The 26,605-nt window shown below is 47.3% G+C and overlaps 1 protein-coding gene across 2 annotated transcripts in view; it reads left to right on the forward strand.

Annotated features, from left to right (window-relative positions):
• The first annotated feature begins 972 nt into the window (after positions 1–972).
• Positions 973–26,605, forward strand: part of LOC127017490 (hexokinase-1) — a 39,411-nt gene continuing 13,778 nt past the window's right edge. The window contains exons 1-9 of one of the 2 annotated variants that reach the window (XM_050898565.1): positions 973–1,042; positions 7,898–8,060; positions 13,007–13,155; positions 18,037–18,156; positions 20,888–20,983; positions 22,271–22,370; positions 22,462–22,645; positions 22,857–23,012; positions 25,055–25,288. In XM_050898565.1, coding sequence (XP_050754522.1) covers positions 980–1,042; positions 7,898–8,060; positions 13,007–13,155; positions 18,037–18,156; positions 20,888–20,983; positions 22,271–22,370; positions 22,462–22,645; positions 22,857–23,012; positions 25,055–25,288 — 1,265 coding nt within the window. In that variant the 5' untranslated portion in view covers positions 973–979. The remainder of the gene's footprint in view (positions 1,043–7,897; positions 8,061–13,006; positions 13,156–18,036; positions 18,157–20,887; positions 20,984–22,270; positions 22,371–22,461; positions 22,646–22,856; positions 23,013–25,054; positions 25,289–26,605) is intronic. The other variant, XM_050898566.1, reaches the window with a different exon arrangement.

A 26,605-nucleotide genomic window follows, 5' to 3' on the forward strand; every position in this document is an offset into this window, starting at 1 on the left:
AACTCAAGAAACAGGTTTTTAATCACTTGGACTTTGGTAGACAATCTCTATGCAAATCACGCCTCCAGCATCACCTTCCATTTGCATGGGTATGTGTTCCTGTCCCTGCGGACAGACTGGGTGCAGGCAAAAACTCTGCGGGCTGGTGATACATGTCACCTTGGCATCTGCGTTTGGCCTTCAGCTTTTGGAGGGGCATTGCGTCGCTTCGCTTATGTGCATGTGGGGCCCTCAGAGGCTTCACAGCGGTGGATGCCTCCTTGGGGTGCTGGGGAATGCACTTCAACGTGGCAAAAATCTGGGCAGCACACACGGGGAGGAGAGGTCCTGTCCGTCAGTGTATTTGATGTGGGGATTTTGCTGCTGGAATATGAATGTGGGGTCCCCAAAAGTACAACTGTCAAAGTGATTATCTGCTTTTTGGGGCCCACCTGCAAGTCTCACAGCAGCTCAGCCTGCAGCCCAGGGGGTCCAGGCTGGGTCCCGCTCACTCTGGAGGAGGCATCGCACCTGGGCCAGGGATGCTCGGTGGTAGTGGAGGTTCCCGCAGTTTTGCTATTTTCTCAAAGATTTCTGAATGCAGAGGCTCTTCTGGAAACACCTTTGGTTTATTTTTTTGGGTTTTTTTTTTCAGTTTGCTTCCCATACCACAGCAGAGTTGAAGGAGCGGCGGGAAGCCTTCAGCCGTCTGTCTCCAAGGCTGCTGTAAAAGACCCTTTGGGGTACGGCAGGGCATCGCCCTCCTCCTCCTCCTCCCCTTTCTGCCTGCCAGAAATAACACCGAGGAGGGCTTCGCGTCGCCCCGCCAGCACGTCCCCGCCCGGCTGTGGGAGCGGGGCTGCGGGCGGGGCCGGGGCCGGGGCCGGCCCGGAGGAGGAGGAGGAGGAGGAAGGGGAAGGGGAGGCGCTGCGGCGGCGGCGCGGCCATCCCCGGGCGCCGCATCGCTGCGTGCGCGGAGCCGCCCGCTGCAGCCGGCAGGATGATCGCCGCCCAGCTCCTGGCCTACTACTTCACGGAGCTGAAGGAGGATCAGGTCAAAAAGGTAGATTGAAATCCCCCGGCGGAGGGCTGCGCCCCCCGCCCCCAGGCCAGATCGCTTTTTTGGGGTTTGTTTCCCCCCCCCCCCCCTTTGGTTTTGTTGCTTTGTCCCCATAGCGACCCTGCGATGGGAGAAAGGGGAATAAACCCGGTTTTAAGCCCAGGTAGACGGCCCCCCCCAAAGCATCCCCGGTGGAGAGCGGAGCAGGGTTTTGGTATTGGAGGCTGCCGGGCGTGGGTGATGCACACTGGCTCACTGCGGGTCAGGCCGCGGAAACGGAGCTCGGCAAAGTGAGGCAGGAGTTGGGGGGCTTTGGCAATGAGGGTGGTGGTGATGGCCTTTCAGGCTATTAGTAGGCACCAGCATTCCTGGAGAGGGGACTTCCCCTTCTTCCCCAGGGTGCCTGTGGGCATGTGTCACTCCAGCACGGGGGTGACGAAGGCAAAGAGCAGGTAGTTTTGAATTATGTGTCACTGCAGGTTCTGAATTTACAGGAAGTGGTTGTTGGTTGTGCTTAAAAAGAAGAAGTATTTCTATGGGCTTCTTTTCTTTTCCTTTAGTATTAGGCAACTACTGCTGTATGGTTGGTATAACCCTGTGATTTAGCACTGCCACAAGGAAACGGGTGAAGAGCACAGGATAAATAAAAACATGGCAGTTAGGTCCCGGCTGAGCATATTGCAGAGCTGTAGGGAGCGGAGAGCATGGGGCTAGGGATGCAGGGACACAAATCGAGAAAACAATTGCAAATATCACCGAGCCCTGTCACAGAGCCGGGCTGACGTCAGGAAGCAGAGGCTTCCCCTCTGCCACCTCCTCTGGCGGTGCTGCGTGACCCACCTAGGCGCATGGCTGAGTGCCTGCTGAAGGCATCCCTAAAATATTTTGGGGAAGCCTCAGCGTCAGCGTTAGCAGGGCTGATTTGTAGTGGTCTCGGGGCTTGTCCTGGTGGGAGGAGAGCACCTCCTCCCTTTGGGCTTCCAGCTGTGCCTGGGGAGACCTCAGCTCCTGTGTGTGTGTGACCCATCCTGCCATACTCAAGACATGCTCACCCGTGCCCACTCTTCTGTTGGATAAAACCCAAGACAGCACCCCATATTTTCCACATCTCCTTCCGTGGTTTAGGCCTTTTGCTTTTCTACCCAGCAATTCTCATGAGGAGCTGAAGGCTGCGTGCAGCCTGCAGCTTTCTGCACCTTCTGGCCCCATGTACGTGGCTCTCCCTTTTCCCCAGGCCCCTTACTTTCCTTTTCCCGGAGGATTTGTAAGTGCTGCTGCTGGTGCCAGGCGTGCATGCCTGGGTAAGGCCAGCTCTGTTTCACTGTGCCTGTTATATTTAGAAATCCAAGATAAGCATAAGGGTGCGCGCTGGCCAAAGAGCAGCAGAAAGGCTGTGTGGGGAAGGCGCGGTGGGAGCATACAGGCACAGGGGAAACTCTGTGGTGTTCCCAGAGGTTATTTATTGCAGGCTGGTTTGGCACCATGAGGCTGCTATTGTCTGACGGCACAGGAAATCGTTTGGCCAGGGAGGTGTAAAGCATTCTTATGGATCAATCTGGTTTTGTCTGAAAAAGAAAATAAAAAAAATAAAATCCAATTAAAAAAAAGAAGCAGACTACTGGTTTTGGAGGATGTAAGACATCTTTTCCTGTTTATATCCTTTTGGAATGGATATTGAGCCCTCTCACTTTTGGCTGTCCTGTAGGGAGGGTTTCTGCGGCAGTCAGAGGCTCTGCCCCACTGCTCTGCTGCCCCGCAGCCGCTGGGAGCCGGTGGGCTCTGCTCCCTAGTTCCCCGTGAGGCAAAGGGGTTTTTGCTCCATCTCAGTGTGCTGCTTGCGAGGTTTGTGCTCCATCTCAGCGTGCCACTTAGGGGAATACGTGCCTGCATGGCTTCATTTCAGGTCCCTCCCCCTCTCCTCTCTGCTTCCGGAAGAGCAGCACTTTCTGCTGGTACGTGCTTGCAGCCGGGGGCTGCCGACCGAGGCATTGCCCCCACTTGCTGCTCTGCCCCGCGGGGCTCCTGGCTGTGGCGGCTGCTCCTCTGCCTCCCTGGTCCATGGCAGCGATCGGCTCGGCATTTGGTTGGCACAGGTGGCAGGTCACCTTGAGGATGCTGCTGTGGGTCACAGGAGGGGTGTGAAAGGGTTAAAAGTACCAAAGAGGTGAATTTGGGAATGGATTTGTTACGGATCTCCACTGCATCAAGGCTGAACATCCTTCTTACCTTGTGACCCTGTTTCCTTCTTTTTTTGGGTTCCCATGCCTGCACGGCACTAATGCTCAGCACTGCCTTTCTGTAGTGGGAGCCCTGCCGAGGGGCACAGATGGGGCTGGTGGTTTCAGGCCCTCGGGATACCCTGGATCTAAGAACTAGTGCTTTGAACTGGTTTTGCTGGATTTTATACACCCTCTTAAGTTTGAGAGTAATTTTGTTCAAATTTGCAGTTTCTGAAACATTTTTCAAGATGAGTTGTGGCAAGCAGGAGGAATAGGCAGGGTGGATGTGTAGTGTTGAAGGTGTGGGTTGTTCGTTGCATGCTGGCAGCCCTGTGGCCCTGCAGCCCCTGCAAGGGGGCATTTTCCGATGAAACCACATGTACGGGCACTTGCACATGACCCTACTGTGCAGAAGCAAGCTGGCAATGTACAATGCCCTGTACTGTATAAATACACATGTGGTTTTACTCCAAGGAGGATAAATTATCCAGATGTTTTTGAAAACATCTGCTCCCTGAATGTTTGTGATCCTCCAGGGGCAGCAGCAGGAGCTCAGCATCCTCACTGTGACAGAGGACTTTGCACAACCCGAACTGAGGCCCTGATTTCTCTAAAAGGCTGACTCCCATCCTCAGGGATATGGGCGTCACAGAGCGTCCCTGGCATCTGTGCCACTGGCCTGTGTGCAGGAGAGCTCTTGTAAAACTGCCTTTGAGTACCTTTTGTTTCCAACAGGTTTGTACCTGCAGTAGCTGGCCCCAGCAAAGGGAGCCTCTAGATGTTGCCTGGTTTCTGTCCGTCAGGGGAACAATACCTTTTTGTCGTATTACCTGATGAGAGAAGGAAAAAATCTTGCAATCCAAGAGTGACATTTAAATGTCATTTAACCTTGAAAAGAACGTGATGGAATGGAGTATAAAATGTAGCGGCTGGCATCAAAAAAAAAAGCCCTGTAGCGGTGACCTGCCAGTATAAAGGCTTTTTAGGAACCAATCTGATAAATCATAAGGAGGCACAAACAGTTTCAGGGTGTCTAAACTACTTGTTTTAACATGCCTTGGCTCCTGATGAATCTTCCTGATGCTGAAAGGAGTATGGAGTATGATTAGCTCTGCAGAAAAATGTTTACATGGTGAAAGGTTTTCATGCAAAGGCAGTGTCAGTAAAATAGGTGCTAATGGTTTCTGAAATTGTTGTGGGAGTGCTTTCTTCGTGGATACCATTTACTGTTGTCAGTGTCCGGGGAATGAGGCATGCATTTAAGGAATGGCCCTTAGTACTGCCTGTTTCGTTATGCACTTATCCACGACTGCCCGTGGAGGCTGCTGTGATGGCTGGATTTTCAGAAACTTCTTTTCCCCAAGTACAAAAAGTGTTTTTCCTATGTGACCAAGAAAAGTTATATGCATATGGTTCGGATTATGAAATCCTATTTTAAAAAAATTGCTCACAGATTCTGTCTGGCTGGTTTTTTTAAGAAAAAGGAAAAAAAAGTGATTGAGCTCTTGGAGGGCTCCCGTAGTGGCACTCTGGGAAGATGTTCTTCCTGGGGGGGTGGCTCTGAGATGGCAGCAAAATAAAGGAGCGTTTTCTGCTCCTTGTCCACGCAGCTGCCTGCCTGAAATTGCTCCTGCTCTCTGCCATCCCCTGGGAAGCGCTGGCACCCGTCTCCAACGGGGCCGCAGCCACAGGAGCCTCAGTGGGGCTGTGGGTCCGGCTGGGTGCTGCCGGCAGCTCCCATCTCTGTCCCTGCTGGCCCCTCCACTGCTTCCCTTCGGATAAGGCTGAGATTTGCTTTCTGATCGGCTTTTATTGCAGGCAGAGCAGGGAGTTATTAAACCTCCATCCCATAATCCAGCCCCCAGCTCCCCCCCCCCCAGTTATTTATGGCTATTTGCTGAAGGTTTTCCCTCAGAGGGCTGCCATCCCTTGGAGGGCTGCCTGTGCTGCCAGCGCAGGAGAGCCGCGCTTTTTCCCTTGCAGTGGCGCTGCCAGAATGACTAACCCTTTTCCTGCCTGGGAGAAAAAAAAAACTGCCTTTTTTTTTTTTTTTATAGTTTTGGAAACTGTAACACACAGGAGTGATTTTGTTTCAAACCGAGGTTTAGTCACCATCTCCCCCGCCTTCCCGACCCGTGAGTCTCAGCGATGAAGATGGCCTCGATGCGACGCAACGCGATGCACCGCGATGCAACGCGAGGCGATGCTCCCTGAGCGCAGGAGGGTCCAGCCCAATTATGTAAGGGCGCTGACGGCACTCATTGGTTTTTCACAGGAGGAAAAAGAGCCCTCCCTCCCGTTTTCCCTCGCTGCTGAGGGCAGCATAGGGACAGAGGTGGGGAGAACAGGCTTGTGTGGTCCTGACCGTGCAAACGCCAAAACCTGCATTCACAACAGGGCTTTTGGGGGGGGGGGGGATCCTTCAGCCCTGTTTTTGGGAGGAGGATGCAGCAGGGGGGCTTTGTAGAGTGGTATTTTATTTGCACAGTGAAGTCTGACTGTGTGAATGATGTGTTAGTGTAGCTTTCACTGGAAGATTTGGGATATCAGGCCTCTGAGTGGCAGAGTGGGCTGCTGAAAGCTTAGTCTTAATAGGAGGGTTTCTTTCTTCCCCCTCTTTAAAAGGGAATAACTTCATGCTCTGACATCATGGCTTGACACTCTGCTAAAAAAACACCAAACCATGGCAGGGTTTGCCACGGAGAAGAGACCTTCCTGCACAGCCCAACACCAGCCTCTGCATCCATCCCCACAGCATTTGGGGCTGCAGAGAGGGTGCATCCCGCCCAGGTTTTTGTTCTTGGGAGTGAAATGACACCAGTGGCTGGCTGTGATTGTCGCTGTGAAGGGGCTGTCAGCCCATTGGGGCGGCACAGGACACAGCTGGGATGTGGGAATGCTGCCCTGGGGTCTTGCATTTGGCCTCTGTTGCAGAGAACCTGGGCTCAGCTCTTCTGCCCTTCAGCTATACGGCTGCACTGTCACTTCACCAGTTCGTGGAGCAAATGCGTGGTATCATTTCATATTGTTGCACCGTAACTTCCCCTTAGTGTCTGTTTGATGACTATTTTGCTCTTCCTCTGCAAGCAATAGTGCTGAACACTTCGCAGCTTGTGCAGCCTCTGGCTGTGCCCCCCATGGTTCAGGCTTGCCTGGCCCCCAGCCCTGTGGTTCAGGATCAGGCTGGGTAGCTGCGCCCAGCAGCGCCATCCATGCCTTCCTCCCCTGTCTGTGTAAATGCTTGGTCACGGTGGGAGGGTGTCTGGCTCGGGGAGATACACTATCTTTGGTGCAGACCTTGACTACGTGCGGCAGAAGTACTTTCTGCAGGAGCAATTAAATTGGCGCTGATTTTATGGGCAGTTTAGGGTTTAGTTCCGTTTTGCCTGCGTTTCCTTTGCGAACGGCATTATTCATTGCTTCCTGTCTCAAAGTCCCTGGTGTATGGAGCACTCGCGTACATACGTTTCACATGAGGTGTTTTATTGTGGCATTGGTCCTGTAAGACGTAATGCCAGCTAGGAGATTAGATGAGTTGCTCTCAAGGCTTCCAGAGCAGCAAAGGAGACACAGCCAGACAGCCTTGGTACAGAGATGGCCTGGGGTTTAAAATGAGGTGGCTTTTCCAGTTTTGCTGAGGACAGAAAACATGGGCAGGGTTCTATTTTCTTGGTTCTGCTAAGCTGCAAGCAAAAGTGATCCCAAAGGTGTGGCTTCGGTCTGAGCTGTTTGCAGAACCAAATTTCCAAGGCAGATAATGAAGTAAGGCAAGAATAGACTGGCAGCTGAGGTAAAAGGGGTGGGACATGTGCATTTAGCAAGAACCCCCCCAAGGCCAAGTTGTATTTTTGAGGCATCAAAGCATCTCTCACTCTTCCTGATGCTGAAGATGGGTGTAATATTATGGAAAGCAATATTGGAAAACTGGAACCGCCTCCTTTTTCCAGGGAGGTAAAGAAAGTTCCTGTTTTGGGAAGCCACAAGGGAGAAGTCAACAACTTTTAATTTGATGTTTTGTCTTGAGGAGGAAGATGCTACCTGCCCACAGCCAACTTCTGCCTCTCCTGACCCTCTGTCTGTGATAGCTTTGGAGTGGGATAGGGAGAATGGTCTGCTACACAGTAATAATTTCTCAGCCTGGGACGTAGCCCCAAAACCGCTGTGGCAAGTCCTTTGCAATGAAAGGCTCTGAATACAAGGCACCTCTGTGGACTGCAGCAACGCCCACATCACCCTAGCTGGGACAAGGTGCCAAAAGATGGATTTTTAGCTTCAGCTGTTCAGCTCACGGACGGTCAGGAGAGCTGAGAAGTGGGGTGAGGGCTGGAGATAGTGGTGCGAGGCTGTGGGCGAACGGTTTTGTGTGGAAGAGAGGAGGCAGAGTGATGTGGGACTGGGTCTTGCCTTGGGAATGCAGTAGGATGGGGTGGGCTTCAGCTCACGTAGGTCCTAGCACTTGCACATTTTCCTTGATTTTGAGTTGAAAGATAAGGCACGAAGCGTGTGACTGTGTCGTTGGCTTGGCCAGAGCCCTGGGGCCAAGCTGGGGCTATAAACTATTTTTGCAATTAAAGAGAGGTATAGCCTCACTTGGGCACCTCAGGGCAGTCTTTCACTCTGTGTTTGTCTTTTTCCCCAGATTGATAAATACCTTTACGCCATGCGGCTCTCTGACGAAACGCTGATAGACATTATGGCTCGCTTCAGGAGAGAGATGAAGAACGGCCTCTCCAGAGATTTTAACCCAACGGCTGCAGTGAAGATGCTTCCTACGTTTGTGAGGTCCATTCCTGACGGTTCAGGTAAGGAGCTGAGTATTTTTTTTCCGTATTAAACATGGTGTGCTTTGTGGGAAGCCTGTTAGAAATACACCAATGCGCTACCAAGAACAAGAGCGATTTGCTTTCTGGCAAGCCCAGACGACATTTTGAAGACAGCCTCCCCTCTGTGCGCAAGTCTGTTCGTACAGATGCTGGAGGATTTTGTGATTCCTGTGTCAAACCCATTTTGATGCCGATGGAAGAGCCCTTCGTAGCAATCAGTCCACTGACAGTCAATACATTTACGCTGAGATTTGTCTGCCAGCAGTCAATACTTCACATAGGAAGATTTTTGATTTATGCAATTCACACTCATGTGATCTAGAGTCTTAACAAATACAGTGGCTTTTAGTCATTTGCTGCTTGACTCAACATCTCTCCTCCTCCTTATTTTTTCCCCAATGGAAGTGTGAACCCTTATATGCTGAATTTGAGTTTCCTGGCATTTGTTTTGCTTTTTGTAGCTACCTCTTGCAGACTGTCTTAGGGCAAACTCACAGAACTCAAGGAGGCCGCAGTGTGTGGCTCCAAAGCTGCTGCTCTGGTGTACTGAGCTTTTTCCATCCAGATGTAGGACTCGGTTTTTCCGTGCTCACTGTACCTGATAAAAGTGGCACAAAGAGCTATCAGAAACCAAAAAGATGTTGTGTTGATCCTTGAGACCCAGATTGCCCCTATTACTTATTTTAGTGTTTATAAAAAAAAAAAAAAGCTATATAGAGAGTATATAAATATATTTATAAACAGTATATAATAGTGTTTATTATTTAGTGGTAACACTGGATTTCCTTTGCATGTTGCATGAGTTGGTTAACTGTAGTTTGGTGCCTACCATGAATTATGTCCCCGTGTGCAGAAATTGCACAGTTGCAAGAACTGCATAACACGGTTACCTGTTTTGAGGCTTTTTTTGAGTCAAAATCAAGAATTTATTGGGTGAAAGAACATGAAGCCTGGTGCTTTGTGTTACTTGGTGCTGTCTGGCAGGTGGAAATCTTTGATAGTTCTGCTTTGCTGTTGCTTTCTGCCACCTTAAGCTTTTTAGTTGAAACGTGATTCTCTGTCTAAAAAAAACCAAAGGGAGAACAAACTTGAATCCTGTGTTTCCCTTAATTTAGCACTGCTGGCTGTTATGTTGAAATTTGCAGCCTGTTGAGAAAGCCAAAAGCTGCAAGACACAGCTGGGTCAGGGCAGGGGTTGCTCTAAGGATTTGCAGGTGAGATGACTTGAGGGCTTTTGCGTGGAATCCCAGCATTTTTACCAACTCTGAAATCCCCATTTTTTCCTTCATGCTTGTTTGAGTTCAGTTGAGTACAGACCTGTCTCCAGTACCCTGCTCCATCAGGCACTGCAGGTTAGCAAATCTGAGCTGCTTGCAGTGAGTCAAATAGTTTTGCAAATTGTTCCATGGCACAAACTGGAGAGACTTTGAGATGCCGTTTAGCACAGGGAAAAGGGGATCTGCGCCCGGCCAGGAGATATACGAGAGATTGCTGAATGCTGCTGGGACCGAGCATGAGCCAGAGCAGTGGGTAGCCCTGGTCGAGCGTAAGCGTGTCTGTATGTCAAGGCATTAATTTCAGATCATGTATTACACACCTACTTAAAAAAGCAACCTCATGTGTTGTGTACAGGGTGCTCAGTTCTTGATCCTGTGCCCATTTGGCTCCTGCCGGCCTCTCCGGGACAGGCACGCTGTGGTCAGTGTCTTTGCAGCATAGATTAGAGCAAGGCAGTGCTTTGCCCCAGACAATTTCTGTATAACACGGTAGTAATCTGTATATGCAGGTTACGAGTGTCTCTTTGGATAGCTGTTAGAAATGCAGGCAAAACCATTCCATTATTTCCCAGAAAGGGCATGTTCTGACCCCAGGTATGAGCAATATTTTCTGTGGGTGGGTGTCATGGCATTTCTTTCCCTGACTCACCTGCATGTGCCTGCCACGTCTGGCTCAGACATCACACAGATGTAGCCAGAGCAGACGTGAAGCCCCCTTCCCTCTTCCTCCAAAAGGCTCTGGGGGGCCCTCACGGATGTGTCCATGTTGCTCTGCCCAAAGTGTGGGTTCGGCTCCCAGCTGACAGCAATTTCTGCCTTCAGCTGTCCCTCCGTAAAAGCCAGAGGCTGAAAGCCTGCCCTTTTCTCTGGCCCGTCTCTAATTACTGCCTTGTAAGCTCTTTCCTCTGAGTCTGATTATTATTATGAGAGCTGACTATTCAGAAAAGTAATGTTGTTTAGTTTCAGATCTGTGCTTGTGTACTTTATTAACAAGGAGCTTTTGAGTAATAATTTTGGAGACTCTGGAGATGTTGGTGTTAGCAGGGTTTTTTTCCTCCATTCAGAGTTGCTTAATTTACGAAAGCCACAAGGTTTTTTGTCCAGAGTGCCCAGAATGGTATCTCCAGCTAATTCAAAATGCTTTCAGAAGATCTTCCTAAATTAATTTACAGCAGGTTTGATTGCATCTTGGTGTTATAAAGCATAGATTAAATGATGCTACCTGAGTTGAGTTCCTGAAGTACACTGAAAGAAAACCGCTACTTTGCATACAGAAAGCTTAACATTCTGGTTCAGAGTTCTTTTTACTTTTTAACTGAAAAGGATAATTCTTAATGAATTTGACCTTACGATGAGCTTGATGGTGCTGGAAATCAAGCACGCTAATCTGTTAATTTGCTGCCAGGGAAGATGCTTCTGAAGTGCAGTATTTGTTTGAGGTATGTACCTAGGTGCGTTTAGGCTTGGAAAAGGGCCATCTGGTCCAGTGTTGATTTTTCCATTATTTATTGGAGGTAATGGCTTGCTTTTGACAAATGATACTCATATAATAAAGCTTATTCAGGTATTTGGCTTAATGAGACACTTGTGGTAAATGTTTTGCTTCCGGTCTTGTTGCGATGAAGGCGGTTATGTGTTACTGAATTTGTTATGCTGAACCCTATAAAGGTTTGGAACTGCATTTACAGTTTGGATATGTTCACGTTTTAAACGACATTCGTACTGGAGCACAGCAATGTTTAAAGCCACGCTGTTCAGAAACAGGTAGGGAAGCGCTGCAAGATCTGTATTTCAGAAAACTCTGAGTTTGCCCATGTCTTAAGCAGCAAGAAGGAAAAGTTGTGTTGCAATGCAGTAAAATTAGGAGGATTGTTAGGAGTTGAGGGCTCCCACTGTCGTTTTGCTATGTTTTTCTGTACGGAGCTTATTGTTCTTTGTGGTTTCTTGCATGGCAGTGTTTTGTTTGCTGTATTACACTGCAACCTTGGAAAACTGTAAGGGCTTTTGCAAGTGTCTTTGGCTCTCTTAGGCTGTTCCTGCTAGAGGTCCTGCCTGGAGGGATGCCTCATCCAGCTCATCAGCTTTGCTGGGTGGGAGGGGGCTCCTGGAGGTGCATGGGGTGATGAGGAGGAGCAGCTCGCTAAGCCAGACTTTAGAAGTTTTGATCTCAGATTGGGCAGGGTAATCTCAGAGGCAAGCCTGGATCTGGAAATCCTCATGGATAAATTGCATACCTGATATTTTGGTGACAGTGTGGGGTCAGAAGGCTCTGAGAGCTGAGTCGAAGTTTGAGGCTTCATCAAAAGGTACCGGTCTTCCCAACTGCTAGAAGTCTTTCCACATTGAATTTAGGTAGAAATGGAAAAACGGTTAGGTTGGGAATGGCCTTCCCAAAGTCATAGTTTAAAGTTGGAAGGAAGAATGAAAAGAGGCCAAAGAGCACTGCAGGATGGGACTGGCAATATGCATCAGTGGTGCAGGACGTGAGGGAGGCAGCTCGTTCTGCCTGTGGCATGGGGTGCTTCTGACACTGCAGAAAGGTACAAATCGATGAGGAAACCAGGACCAGAAACTGCCGCGCGCCTCTGCTTCACCGCCTTCCGAACAGCCGCGGTGAGCCCGGGCATGCCGTGCGCAGACACGAATGCTTGTAAAGAGCCTCGGTGATTAACTGCAGCCTGGACACGCACTCCTGTGTGATAAGTTGTGCACGCTGCTTCCCTAAATATTATCTTTTTGCGATTTTAACAGTTGCTGTCTTTGTTTGCTCCCTCTCTGATAAGGTGAGATAGCACAAGCAGTTCAGTCAAATATATTTGCCTTACTCTCCAGGGGGTGCTGAAACTGTCATTCCTCAGATAGCCAGAGCACGTGTCTCTGTTGCCTGAATTACACCCTGAAGTCTATGGAGGTGGGGCGTTAGTGGATTTGGCTTCAGACCTTTGAAATCCAAATCCCTCTCCACCACAGAGGGAGATGGAGGTATCCTAACTCTTTCCCTGGCTCCTGGGGAGTTATTTAGGAGCTCTGTGCAAGGGATCGCAACTTCTGAGTAACTCCTGCAGCAGTGCAGGGCTGCCCTGTGATTTTTCAGACTGTTGTTTCTCTGACTGCAGTTTGCAGTGAATCTCAGCTTCCGGGGGTGAAATAAGTGGTTCCTGCTTTAACTACATCTATGTGTAATTTGTTGATTTTAGAGTAGTGCACAATCCAGACACCGTTCACTGTTATTTGCCAAAATGACACAGGTTCATTTACAGCAAAAGAGTGCTCATCAGTGGTCTGGCATCCGTTCATTTTACTATCTCTGTTTTCAACATCTTTTTGGCTTTCTCCTGGGATCTTTGCTCTGCCAGCTTCATCATGAGATCTGGATACGGACTGTCCACTGTTAGTCTATTCTTTTTGGATAAACCCTCATTGCAGTTGCCTGTGGTGGTGCCAACGGTGGTTGGCATTGCCATTGCACCAACTTCATGTTACATTGTAGGGAATCAGGTTGATCCTTCACGTGGACACCCTGCAGCTAGAACTTGCTTGCCGTAGGCACTGGACATTTGCCTATGCGTTATACTTAACAGAGCTTGATGTTTCGCAGTTTTGTTTTGCATACAATTTTTAATCACTTGTGTGTTGTTTTCCACGTAGAGAAAGGAGATTTCATTGCACTGGATCTTGGCGGTTCTTATTTCCGAATTCTGCGGGTGAAGGTATCGCATGAAAAAAAGCAGACGGTACAAATGGAAAGCGAAATTTATAATACACCTGAAGATATCATGCATGGCAGCGGAACACGGGTAAGCACCTCTTCCTTAGGGTGTCTCTCTAGAGGTGAGCTGCTTTCACACTGCCATTTTAGAAAAACACCACAAGAATGACCTTAGCATCTCAACAGTTGCACCTACAGCGTGCACAGACTTGACTACAGCTCTCTGTCGATACTGAAAATAAATAACCAGTAGGTAGTGTAATAGAGTGTGCATGGGTGCTGCAAATCTGCTGTCATTGTGCGGGAGACTTTTGGCTGAGTTAGGGAAAAAATGGCCTAGAAATAAAAATTATGACTTTTATAGTAAAGTTACTTTCCACAGGTAGGAATGGACAGCAGGAAAACAACTTGGTCTCTGTAAGCAACGAGCATGACCAACCCTGCAATTGTAATGTTAGATGAGGGATAGAAATACCCATGACAGCCACATATCTGTCCTGGCAGTCTGAGCAACTCAGCATTCATGAAAAGTACAAGTACATTAGAAAAATTACAGGAAGCTGATAGAATGTTTTGGCACAACTTCAACTTAATTTTTGCTGAATAAATGATAGGGTTTTTTTTAGTCTCCCATGTTCCAAGAGTAGAAAATGTTTGGATCCATTTACTTGGATTTCAGATTGGATTCTTTTGAAGAATTTATTTTCTTTTTATGATCAGGAAGTGGATTACAATGAATATTTTACTGACAGATTTGTCTCTGTGTCAGTGTAAGACAAAACAGGTAATTTTCGTTGTTGGAAACAGCAAGTTTTTTACACTTTTTACTAGAATGAGGTGCTATTTAGGAGTATGAGACCTGCATGAAACCTATAGCTTGTTTCAGAAGAATAAATAAAAGAGGAAAAAAAGAAAAATTATGCAAACAGCATTTCTACCCTTAATATATTTTCTGTAGTCACCTTAATACCCTTAACGTATATATCTAATAACTACTGCTGCATTCTAATGCAATAGTGAAGGTAAGATGGTAATCATGGCTTGTAAGTAGCACTGATATAAGCATTGCTGTGATATCTGAACCACAGCAATAAAATGCCTTTCTTGTAAAGACTTTTCCTAACATCATTACTTTGTTATCTGGCCAAAAGGTCATGCAGCAGCTTTCCCACGGAAAGGTTTTGGAGGGGACCTGAGCTGAGCTGCCTGTTGCTGGTGGAGGCAGGGAAGTCGGGTGGGCTGCCCTGGAGGCAGGTTTGGAGCGCGGGGTTGCTTGTCCATCGAGAGGTGTTGGGAGCTGGAGACTGACAAGCAACAGGGCTGCCTGCACACCCAGGGGGCAAATGTCTGTCCTGGGGAGGCAAGGCAGGCTGTCTTAAGGTGACACTTGATGGAGACATGATAAGGGTGGTAAGGAGAAGCCAGGAAAGGAGACATCAGGTCTGCATTCTTTCCAGGGCTTTGTCGTGTTTATGTTTTAATTTTTAAATATCCAAAGACCATTTGGCTGGCGGGAACCAGCAGCGGGGAGCTCAGACTGATAGGCTTTGTCATGGCTTTTAAACTGAAAGAGAGGTGAGCAAGGCTTCCGCTGACCCTGGGGGGACAGTCACTCTCAGTATTTAAGTACCAGGAAAAGAAGAGGAGAACTGGAAGCATCGTCAGGATTGCATCTGGGTTCGAAGTTGTCCCATGACAATATCCAACCGCGACTAAAACGCTTGCTGTGAGACTTCACAGGGAAGCATGGCGGATGCCCGGGAGGTGCACAGGCAGGTGATGATTTGGTGCTTATGACTGATGCATAAGGCTGAGGTTCTCTGAAATTTCTGAGCCAGATTAGTGGAATACTTGGACTGAACTGCCTGCATGGGGTAGGCTCCTAATATGTTTTTCAGCAAGCTGTGTCATTAACTTCAGTGAGTTATACTCTTAAAGCCTAATACATAATCAGCTTATTGAAGGGATTGCGATTTATGGCTTCATGCCTCACGAGCACGGTTTGTTTTGATATTTTCTACTTCATTGCATTCAAACTTCTATTTTTGTCCATCTGTCAGGCACGGGCTGACAGCTTTGCCAGTCGGAGACAGTTCCCTGTTAAAGTCAAGGGCAAAACTCTCATTGACTTCAGCAGTGTAATAGCAGGTCTAAAATTTGTAAGAAGCCTGTCTTCTGTGTCAATTCAGCGAATGGGAGCGTGCCTGAGGCTTGATTTTGGTATTGCTTTTTGTGTTCTGCTGCCACTGGAGGTAGGTTATGGATTTGTGGCTGTTCTCCCGATCTGAAGCTGTGGTTTCCTTGCTCCTTAAATCTTCCCCATTCAGGGGCTTGAGCTTGAGCTCAGATCTTCAGTTGCTTGCCAAAGTCTGCTGGCTGCCAGCCAAATGCATCCTTGTGGAGACTTCTTGGAGCCCAACCTGAGCAGGCAACTTCATGGCCACAGGAAGCAATGAAGCCTGATATCATATGGCTCAGCAGCTCATGGTTGTATTGCTTCAGGTCTATAAAGGTGTAAAATCTGACTGGTCCTTTCGTCTTGGCTGCGGTGTTCACTCTGTCCGTCTCTTTGATGTTTGATAAAATACTGGGCTCACACTGTTCCCTACCACACACCTGTGGGTGGATGGGAATTTGGATTTTTCTTCAGTCTGCCTGCCCTACTTTAATGAAATCCACGGGAACTTTGTAACGTTGCCTCTGCTGTCCTGTCAGTTATTTGGCACTTGTACGGTTTGGATGTTAATATGGGCACGGGCACATAGAGATGCTTCCTCGAGTCTCCTTAGCAAAAATGTTATGACTGTCAATGGTAGCAAAATTAATAGATGCTTCTCTCTTTCTTTTCTCCTTTTGAGCAGCACCTTCCCTCTGTGCTTTATTAAAAACAGTAGCACAACCAGACCGTGCATTACTGACTAGACACTGCTACTGTAGTGTCAAGAATGTGGCTAATAGTTAACCGCATTTGCCTGTGCAGGCTGCAGCACGGGTTACGCTCGCGTGCCCCGCTGCCAGCCTGGAGCCCTAATGACTCACGGTGCATTGCTTGCAGCAAGCGTGTGCACTAACTCATGGAGGCAAGCTTCGGCAGGTCGTGCCGGGACTGCACGGGCAAACACTGGCAGGTGCACGGACTTTCCAGAGTGCATTGGGAATGCCCAGGGATCTTTTGCACTTGGACTTACAAAGCAGGTCCCATCTCTTCTCTATGCAGTTGTGGTTCATTGCAGGAGAAGGATTTTTGTAGCAACATCCACAGTCAATATTTCTGCTTCCTGCCCTCTGAATTCCTGAGGGGTTTGAGGTTGGCCCCTGGTTATCATCTGTAGTCCTGGGAGCAGCTGAAAGTTTAGTAGGATTGAGTATTTGGCAAGATACTTTCAGATGGAAAGCATAATAAAAACGTATGCTCCTGTTATTTCTGTGTTCCTCCTGGAGAAGTTGTCATATTTTATTACTTAACTATAGTTCTTTTTTTCGTAACTCCTTTTCCTCTCTCCTTCGTCAGGACAGCTGAAAATAGTCTTACAGAAGTGCGGCAGCGTAGGTTGCTTTCCCATGCCGTTTCACTGCGTGCGCTCAGTGAAATGTCCTTGATTTGCCCAGGACAATGAATGGCAACATTTTCCCTGGGAAACTACTGTACTTCTGCTTAATCAAATCTGACCTCATTTTAGGAACGTGTTTAAGGTGTTCTGTTAAATTGTAACATTACATTCACCGCTTCTTGATCTGCTTCGAACAGCAAAATATTCCTCTTCATTTTTGTAATTGCTGCAGCCTGTCTGTAGTGCTTTCCCATCTCTCCGAGACTCTGTAAATTGTTCTTAATAAAGCTGTGCAGGCTAATTGCAACCAACAGATATCTTTTTGTACTCCCTCCAATTATCCCCAATCTTCTGGGCAGTTTTCCTGGCATTGTCCCACCGATGCTGCAGATAGAGCGGTGGGTTGTTTTTTTTTTTTTCTCCAGGGAGTTAAAATGTGAAGCACAGTTATCTTCTGGGGCAGGTGGTGACTTGTTAATAGGTTTGACATCCATTTCTGGTACGGGTCAGTTCAAGGCATGTCTAGCTTTTTGGTACTGGTAGATACAAACGTCTGGTTTTGTTGCTTCAATTGCCAGGGCTTCATTTTTGGCTTTGAGTGTTGCAGTCTACCTGAGGGACTTTCCAAATAGCTTGGTGGGAGAGACATCCCTCACCTTCATGCCCACACTCTCCCTGGCATGCCTGGCTCCCAGCCTGGCTGGTGGGCACATGTGGTGCCATTGTCACAGGGCACCATCGAGGTGGCTAGGTGGGAATTGGTACCTGTAAGCATGGTGCAGGCTGCCTGCATAGTTCAGCATTATAAAAAAAATGCATAAAATGTTCCCATTTTGGGTTGTTTCTCAGAACACATAAAATATTTGGACAAATCCCCTGGGTTTCCTTTTTGTTTGTTTGTAGTGTGCTTTAGGAATAGATTTGAGAGATGATGTCCTTTTGGGCGGCTCCTGCAAAGTGCTGTCTTCTCTGATCTCAGCAGTGCTTGCGCGAAGCAGATGTTGATCTTCTCTGCATAGCTGTAAAAGTGCTCAACCTCATGTGGGACTGGATCCCAAATGTTCTTTTGAGATGCTCCTTCCTGTTATTGAAAGGTTAAAAGAACATTTTTGTTCTCATCAAATGTTAAGTAGAAGGGTTATGGCAGGCTCGAGAGCCACATGCCACTTGTTTCAGGAAAAGCATTTTTGTGTGGGTGTAAAAGGACAATGTATTTCATAATTTATTATTTAAGGTGTTAAGATACGCTGCCTGAGAGTATTTTCATAGCTTTGTCATTTAAATATCTTTTAAAATTTGGAGCAGATATTTTCCCCTTTCCCCTCACCCAGTACAGTTTTCATATGCAGTTTGAAATATTTTCTCCCTGAAACTGTATTTCTAATCATGGTGGTTTTATACTTTCCTCTTTCTTGTAGCTTTTTGATCATGTTGCTGAATGCCTGGGAGACTTTATGGAAAAACAACAAATCAAAGACAAGAAACTACCAGTCGGGTTTACGTTTTCTTTCCCATGTCGACAATCCAAGCTAGATGAGGTAAGAAGATTTCACAATTTTCTTAATATGCAGAAGAGCTACTGTGTTATTAAAACACTGCTGTGAAAGCAGTATCCCAGACAGGTCTCATTTTCGGGATAAATGGGTGTTATATTTCACTGTCAGACTTCATGTTTGTGTTTCTGTTTCTGTCTGAAAGAGCTGGTTAACAGATGACGAAGAGGCATCTGATGTTTTGTACTGCCTCTGCGTGAGCTCCTCAGTATTATGGTTTACCGTGTAAACATGGCAGCAGTTTTTCCTGCCTCCGGTGCAGCCTTTTTCACCTCTCCATGGAGTGTAACTGGGAAGGACCCAGCCCAGCAGCGTTTGCTCAGATTTTGTTGAACTTCACAAGCGCACACACCAATCCGGATCAGGGTCTCCCTCCTGAGCAGCAGTGCTGAGGTGCTCAGCACCCACACCGCCTGGATGCTCAGCACTGAGGGCAATCGGGCAGGCCACCTGGAAGCAACGTGCTTTAAAAAGGGATGGAAATAACCAGTGTCGTATGAAGTGACTGATGAGATTCCCATGACAAGGATGCTACGATATTTTCCTTCTTTTGCTCATTATATCACAAATGACTCAGCAGCCTCCTGGTACAGCATTGCTATGGCAACGGTGTAGCAAATTAACGCAGGAAAGTTAAATCCGCACAAAATGCTAAGAGGTTGCACTGTTAAAGCACGACCTGCTTTTCTAGCTTGCAGGTCTCTAGGTTAGCCTGGTGCAACAGCTCCCCAGATGCTGAGGAGGGCCAGGTGAGGCATGATTTTTATTACATTTCATACTTCTTGAGTGATGCTGAGAGCTGAAACCAAGGGTGCTTACTAACTCAGGGTCTGAATGTAGTTAAGAGCAGAGAGCTGCCTTTTCTGCAGCAGTTCAGAAGAGATCAGTTGGTTTTGGTGCAGCTCTCCAATCTGGCCATGGTGCATGGTAAGGCTCAGGCTACTGACCGCAGCAGAGTCATGCTGGGGATGTGGTTGTGAAGTTGAGTTGCCCTTGGGAAAATTTGTTTAGCTGCATGATGGAAGGCGCTTGTTTGCAGGCTGGTTTGCTCAAGCCAGCTGGGATGAAATCATGCTTGTGTGGGGCAGGGGCAGGCAGGTAGCATGTGGGATGGCTTGGGGACAGCTGTAGAGACTTGGAGATGAGCAGTGGCAGAGTGAAGGAGGATAGTAAGAGACAAGGGAGAGTGTCTCTTAATTAAAAAAAAAAAACAACCCAAAAAATAAAACTCTCTTTCTGAGTTTTTGTGATATTTTTGATGTTTGAAAAATATGTTTTTCTGGATTCTGTGGGCCAAATTTGTTCCCGGATTGCCGCTTCTGTGCGGCTATGCTTGCCTGGGTGCTGTTTTCTTGTGCTTGGTGAGCAGAAGGAGGCAGGGTGGTCCCTGGTTTCTCCAAGGGTGACACCTCATGGTTGGGTCCCGCTCAACCCTGCTGCACTCCAAGGGCTCCTTCCTGCTGCCAAGGCCTTGCTGGTGAAGCAAAAAATCCTTCCAGCACAGCGGCTGGTCACGCTGAGAGGAGCTGCTCTTTGCCAGTGTGGTTCGACCAGTTTCCTGAATGATAAAAGTTCCGTGGAACAAGGGGCCTTTTTGCCCATTAAAGCTGTGCCTGCAGAGTGGGCTTTGCCCGTGGTTTCCCTGCGCAGCAGCATGGGGCTTTGCTGGGTTTCTAAATGGTGCTAATGAGGGCAGCACAGTGGCACAACTTACACAAACTGAGTTTGTGGTTTAGTGGTAGGAGAATACCTCCTGGTCTGGAAAGAGCTGCCCTGACCCCTCTGTCCCCTGTAGCTATTCCAGTTGGGAGGGCAAATGTGCACAATGACACATGCTTGATTTTTAAGCTGAGATATGGGCAAATGTACACCTGGGCAATGGCTGCTTGTGCCTATAGGCTTCAGCTTTTCTGATTTTTAGCTTCTTGGACTCCTGTTGTGATAGATGTGAATATTGTGATGGGTATGAAAAGCTGAGCTAATTTGAGTTGTCCTTCCTGTTGACTACTGTCAATGCTCTTTGCTTTCTTTTATTATTATTTACTTATATACTGAATGCTCTGAATCAGCTAGGCATTATCTAAATAGAAAAAAATCAGATGTAGTCATTACCTTGGGGGATTTGCAGGCTCTTTATGACAGTTTGCAGACAAGGAATTTAATACCAGGATTTCCTTTTTGATCCATGCTGTAAGTCAGGGACATACATTGCTACATTTCCAGTATTTCCATTTGCCTCAACCCATAAACATGATCCCACAGTGAAACAAGCCCAAACAGCTGGGACTCCAGGCAGCAAATGTGCAGCAGTCTGATCCCCGCTGCAGCCGAGTCCTGGATGTACAAACATCACATCCCTTCTCTTTAGTCAGTCCCGCGCAGTCAGCTTTTTCTGAAAGCAGTCGATTTCCACGGCCCAAAAGGATTAAATGGTTTTCCAAGAAAAACTGTCGAGGAGTAACAGGGAGAAGAGCGGGCTGAAAATACAAAATGCAAACAAACAAGGAAGGGGAAAACAGTTTACCATCTTTCAGCTTACTGTAATGAGAATCAAAGAGTGCCAGTTGTCTCAGGTTGGGTTGTTAGGTCATATAAGACAAGAGACCTGAAGATGCATTTGAAGTATAAAATCTTGTTTTTAAGGGGAAAAAAAAAAAAAAATCTATTTGTGTCTTATGGTGGCATCCTGTTGAATATTGCTCTCTTGTTTTATCAGGGTATTCTGATAACCTGGACGAAGCGCTTCAAAGCAAGCGGAGTGGAGGGAGCCGATGTTGTGAGGCTGCTTAACAGAGCCATCAAGAAACGTGGGGTAAATTGTACTTCATTCTTTTTTTAACTCTGTATCACAGTAAACTGGCGTTTCTTCATCAGGGGCCACCTTTCATGTCACTGACTTGAGCGTGTGATCTGAGTGATGGTGCAGCTCTGCTTTCTTGCATGAAGATGTGTGGTTTTGCTGTTTGCTGGGAAAACGGAGCGATGTCAGAGTTGCTATGTGGAACCTGTGATTTTCCTCATAGCACAAAACTGAGTTACTATGTTGTGGTTTGTCGCTGGCAACCTTCAGCAATTTTATCACCCTCCAAAAACTGAGAAAGTGCTGTGTGTCAGTGCCGTAGCTTTTCAGCGATACCGACACGTCCCATTCCTGAGAAACTGCGTCTCATGGTCTGGGCTCAGCTGAGTTGTGCAACTGCCTTGCTTGGGAGCAGGAGAGGAGTAGAGTAGAAGAGAAGGGGGATTTCAGGCTCAGGGAGCTGTGTTGCTCCCTGCAGTTTCTCACTGCTGATTTTATAGAGGGTGAAGGTGACCAGGTTGCTGATTTGAACAAATAAAAAGGCACTGAGCGTGAGATGGAATGAATTTGGGTTTGCGTAATGCTTGCAGCCAGGTGGTGATATGTTGATTACTCAGCATCCAAATTCATCAGAAACTGGGCAGTATTTGCTCTGTTTGGGCAGTTGTGGACTCTTAAGCAAGCCTGAGTTTTACTGCCACCGAACAACATTACTGTAGTCAGTTACTATCATCAGACTTGGTATCAGGTAGAATAACACACTGAAGAAGCTGGAAAGGAAAGACTGCATGTCACTTAGAGAGCTTATTTAATTGCAATATTTGCTTGTATTTTTGTATTAAAATCTTCACTTGAAGTAAAACTCCTAGGTGTTTTAAGTGAATTCTATGAGAAATACATAGCTTGGGAATATTTTCTAGATTGACTCCTCAAGCAACTGCATCAAATTACTCCATGATGTTTAACTGCAGAGTTCCTCCCTCCCTCATGTAGAGCGCTTTTCTTTCCTGCCTAAGGGTGCTTATGTAAGAGCAGCTCTTTGCTCTCTAGAATTACACTACTGCTGTTTTATTGTTTGCCTGGTGCATTAGTCTGCTTTCATTGTCTTCTTGGGTACGTGGGATAGGGAACTGGCAGACGGAACAGGTGATATTTAAGAAGATGAGCTGTAGTATTCAGACAAATCATTTGTCTCCTGTTCCTTGTGAAATTAGTTGATATAAGTGAACCAGTGATAAACACAAGCAACGTTTTCCAGAGAAGCCATATGGTCCAAGTAACGTTGTGTTCCTCCATCAGGACTACGATGCAGATATCATGGCTGTTGTGAATGACACCGTTGGGACTATGATGACCTGTGGTTTTGATGACCAGCGTTGCGAAGTTGGCTTGATCATTGGTAACGCACATTGCTGCTGCAGCATGCACGTGGCTTTTCTCCCTTTGACTGGCCTGTTTGGTTAGCACCTTCTGATGTCCTTTCCCTAAAGGCACTGGCACCAATGCCTGTTACATGGAGGAGATGCGGCACATTGACCTGGTGGAAGGGGACGAGGGCAGGATGTGCATTAACACGGAGTGGGGGGCCTTTGGAGATGATGGCTCGCTAGAAGACATCAGGACCGAGTTTGATCGAGAGATCGACCGTGGATCCCTTAATCCTGGGAAGCAGCTGTGAGTGAGACAGTTATTTGCGAGCTTTGCTTCTTTTGTTTTCCGCTCCCTTTTCCACTTGTGTTATGAATTCAGCAGTTGAAGAAAGCTCAATTTTGCCTGTGGTGAGGCAAACCGCAGGCTGGGCTAGGCGGTGCGGTGGCACAGCTGGGCTCTGCCTCCCAGTGTTGCCCGTGGATGGGTGAGTGACTGCTGCTGTCCTCTCCTGCAGGTTTGAGAAGATGGTCAGTGGGCTGTACATGGGGGAGCTGGTAAGGCTCATCCTGGTGAAGATGGCCAAGGAGGGTCTGCTCTTTGAGGGGAGAATCACCCCTGAGCTTCTCACCAAAGGGAAGTTTGAGACGAAGCACGTTTCTGCCATAGAAAAGTGAGTACCTATCCCTTTTCACCCCCCGGGTTTCACAGTGTCTCTGAATGTTAATCTTCCAGCATCTCTTTTTGCTTTGTGGGGGCATGAGCTCTATTGGGGGTGGCTGCCATCCTCCAGCTCAGGTGCAGAGCTGGCATGTGGGTATCCCCAGCAGACAGTCTGTGCCCTCCTCCCCAAGATTTCTCCCTTTTTCTGTGTGGGGAGGAACTATGAAAGCCTACCAGTCCGTGCAGCTGCAGGGTATGCGCTGTGCTACCTCTCACCCTGCTCACAAAAACTCAGAAGTTGCTACCCTGCAGCTAAACATGGGAGTGAACTGGCTTAGTGCCTCCTAGCAAATACTTGTGTTGCTCCTTGCTGTATCCACAGGATTGCCGGGCAGAAAGAAAACAAGCATGACAAGGCAGAGCATTCAGTCTCGTAGGCAGTGCTGGGTGCTACATGGCGACCTCTGAACTATGTGCCAGTTGGTTTCTTATGGTGTCATCACCCCTTTGGTCAGTACTTACTGGCTCTTCTCCCTGCGTTTTTAAAATTCACATCACTGGGATAGTTTGTACTGTAGTCATTGGGCTGGCTTTTCTTTTCGAAATGCTGCTGATTTTGGTGCATACGTATAGAAGTACTGTTGATTGTGAGTGCAACGCCAAGGGAACAGCCAGTAACTTCTACAATGCCTGTTGCCCCCTGCCCCGTTTTACTCCTGTCCCTGCAGACTGTCTTATCTGAACAGCTTTCCATTAAATGTGCATGTTCATTTGTCTCAATCATAGAAGTCTGTGTAATGGACCAGTGTAATGTTGAACAATCAGAAAAACACAGTTATTGAGAAATTCAGTTATTAAGAGCAAACCTTGCCCTGAAATCCCACCTCACTTCCTGAAGAACACTTTGGTTATAAGTAGGGAGCACATCCCTGTGCAGCTTCAAATTTCTAGCTGATGCTAGCAAGATGCAAAAGCCCTTAAAAAGATGTATGGAGTGCCGTTAATAATGACAAGATATACTCCTTGTGTTTTTGTCTGGGAAATGACCGAGCTGGACGTGGATAAGTTTTGCCAGAAACTTTGCTCTCAGGCTGGGTGCTAATGAGGGAAAATGCAGTGCAAGAGGCAGAAATTCAGTGAGGTTGTAAAAGCCTGAAAAGAGACCCATTAGGATGAAATCACTTGGGCAACCTTCGCTCAGGGTTTTGTTTTTCACACTGGGCTTAATTTATTGAGACATATAAGCGAGCGAGCGTGGGATTAGGTGTATGCTCAGGCCTGCACTGAATTGTGGGGCTGGTGCTTCCTGCTCCAGAGAGAAGCTGTTTGAAGTTTAAAGCATCAGTGTGATGAAAAAGCATTTAATTCCTCCAGGTCTCTCAAAGTGCTTGGAAGTTGCTAATTTTCTTGGGAGCGCGCTGAAGGAGCTGTCGTGAGGTTGCTGCTCTGCTTTGGGTCTGGCACTGTTGGACCAACTGCAGCCTGAGCTATACCGCACATGCTGTGCTCCTGGGGGATGCCCCGGCTCCACAGGACAGGGCTGGTCCTGGTCCCGGTCCCATGCTTTGTGCGTTCACTTTTGGAGTACAGGAAGCTCACTCGGTACAAGATTTGATCTGATCATCTGGCACAATGAAAACGTGGTCTGTGTTGGAGAGAGACTTGCACACAATTATCGTTGGACAGGTTTCCAGTGACACGACGTACCTCTTGCCTTGTGGGAAACAAACTTGAAGGAGGGCAGGCTCTTGGGTACATATGGGAGTAATGCTGCCCATAGGGTGGCTGCTATAGTACCTGGAATTGCATGGTTTGTAGGTGGCATGTTTGCACCAGGCTTTAATGGAAAGCTGTTTCTATCTGTGAATGAATACATATTTAGAGCATTTTATTTCAAGCCTCATGGAGCTTCCCGGTCGAGATCTCTAAGAAATTTTCTTTCTAACCCCTTTCTCAAGCCCCAGGCAGGGACACCCATGGTTGGATGCGCCTCAGTCCTGCATTTTATAGCTCCCCCACTAAGGAGTACCCTTTACCGCTCTCTCTTTATAGAAGCAAAGAAGGTTTGAACAAAGCCAAAGAAATTTTAACCCGCCTGGGAGTGGAGCCATCCCACGAGGACTGCATTGCCGTCCAGCACGTCTGCACCATTGTGTCCTTCCGCTCGGCCAACCTGGTAGCCTCTACACTGGGTGCCATCCTCAACCAGCTGCGGGATAACAAAGGGGTCGGCCGCCTCCGGACCACCGTGGGGGTCGACGGCTCCCTCTACAAGATGCATCCGCAGTGAGTCCCTCCGCTTCTGCCATTAACACTCTTCACCTGCCACGGCCTCTGGTTTGCAAAGGGTCGAGCATGTAACCCCAAGACATCACCCAGGCATGCAGTTTGGGTGTGAGATGAGGAACCCAAAACGTAGGCATGGGAGTTTGGTCTGAGACGGGGAGCTTAGTGGAAAGGAGAGGTGTCTTTAAGTGAAGCAGTAGAGTGAGATTTTAAAAAAACAAGAAAACCACGAAGAAAAGAACCAAAACCCTGAGTCATTGGATACTTCAATGTCAGTGAAAACTATGGTGGTTTGAGTACATACCTTAAGGGATCTCAACAGAACTCTTGGAAGGAGAATTTCTTTGTACAAAATATTAGTTTGTGCCCGTGGATTGGGCTTTGAGGAGACCTGCATTAATGCACTTTGATCTCCATTTTCAACTTAAACTCAGTTGTTTCGAAAATGACTGTGCTGAACCCTATTTTTTTCAATCCTTTCTGAAGATATACTTGGAAACCAGCGGAAAAAAATTGGTGCTTACATTTCCGTGGCCTTTTAAAAACTGCTGTTTGTCTTGTTTTTGTCTTGTTTTTCCACATCTTGAAAGTTACATTTTTAATCAAACAGCTGTTTAGATTTATGTAGAAATCAGAGAGGAAGTTGAGCTCTTCTGCTGTGGGTGTACCTGGTCCTGGTAACAGGGTTTGGTGTGAGTCTTAGTGTCAAAAATAACCCCAGTGCCCAAGCCCTAATGCTGCAGATATTTGGGAGTGGCTGCTGGCCTGTGCGCTGGGAGAGCAGCACCTGCGTAGGGTTTCTAAGTTCAGAATAAAGAAATGGAAGAAATATGCAGTGTGCAGTTGTGGTTTATGCACACATGGTAAAAGGCTTTTATTTAGTAAATAATAACTGGTGATAACAAGTCAGTTTCCAGTCTTGGTTGAAGGATTTAGCTGTGGGTACCAAAGGGGAGCAGAAGCACAGCATACAGGACATACCTTGGCATTGGAGCTGGCTGGGAGGGCTGAGTGTCGTTTATGAGGAAACTTTTGAAAGGAGAAATATGTTTTAACATTTCATTTTCAGTTTCTCATTATTTTGTTGAAAAAAATATTTTCCTTAGTTAAAGGAAAACATCAAGTTTTGGCAAAGAAAAAAATTTCCAAGAATGCTATTTTGACTAGCTTTTCCAGATGGGCAGGCCTAGGATGTGTTAAGATAATATACACGGGCAATTTTTGTTTCTGAACTGTTTCCCCACACCATCTAAACGAGTGAGTTCAGGACAGCTTGATGACCCTAGGAGAGGGGATCAGAGCAGCATTGGAGCCAAG

The sequence above is a fragment of the Gymnogyps californianus genome, chromosome 6 (genome assembly GCF_018139145.2).
Source record: "Gymnogyps californianus isolate 813 chromosome 6, ASM1813914v2, whole genome shotgun sequence".
Lineage (NCBI taxonomy): Eukaryota > Metazoa > Chordata > Aves > Accipitriformes > Cathartidae > Gymnogyps > Gymnogyps californianus.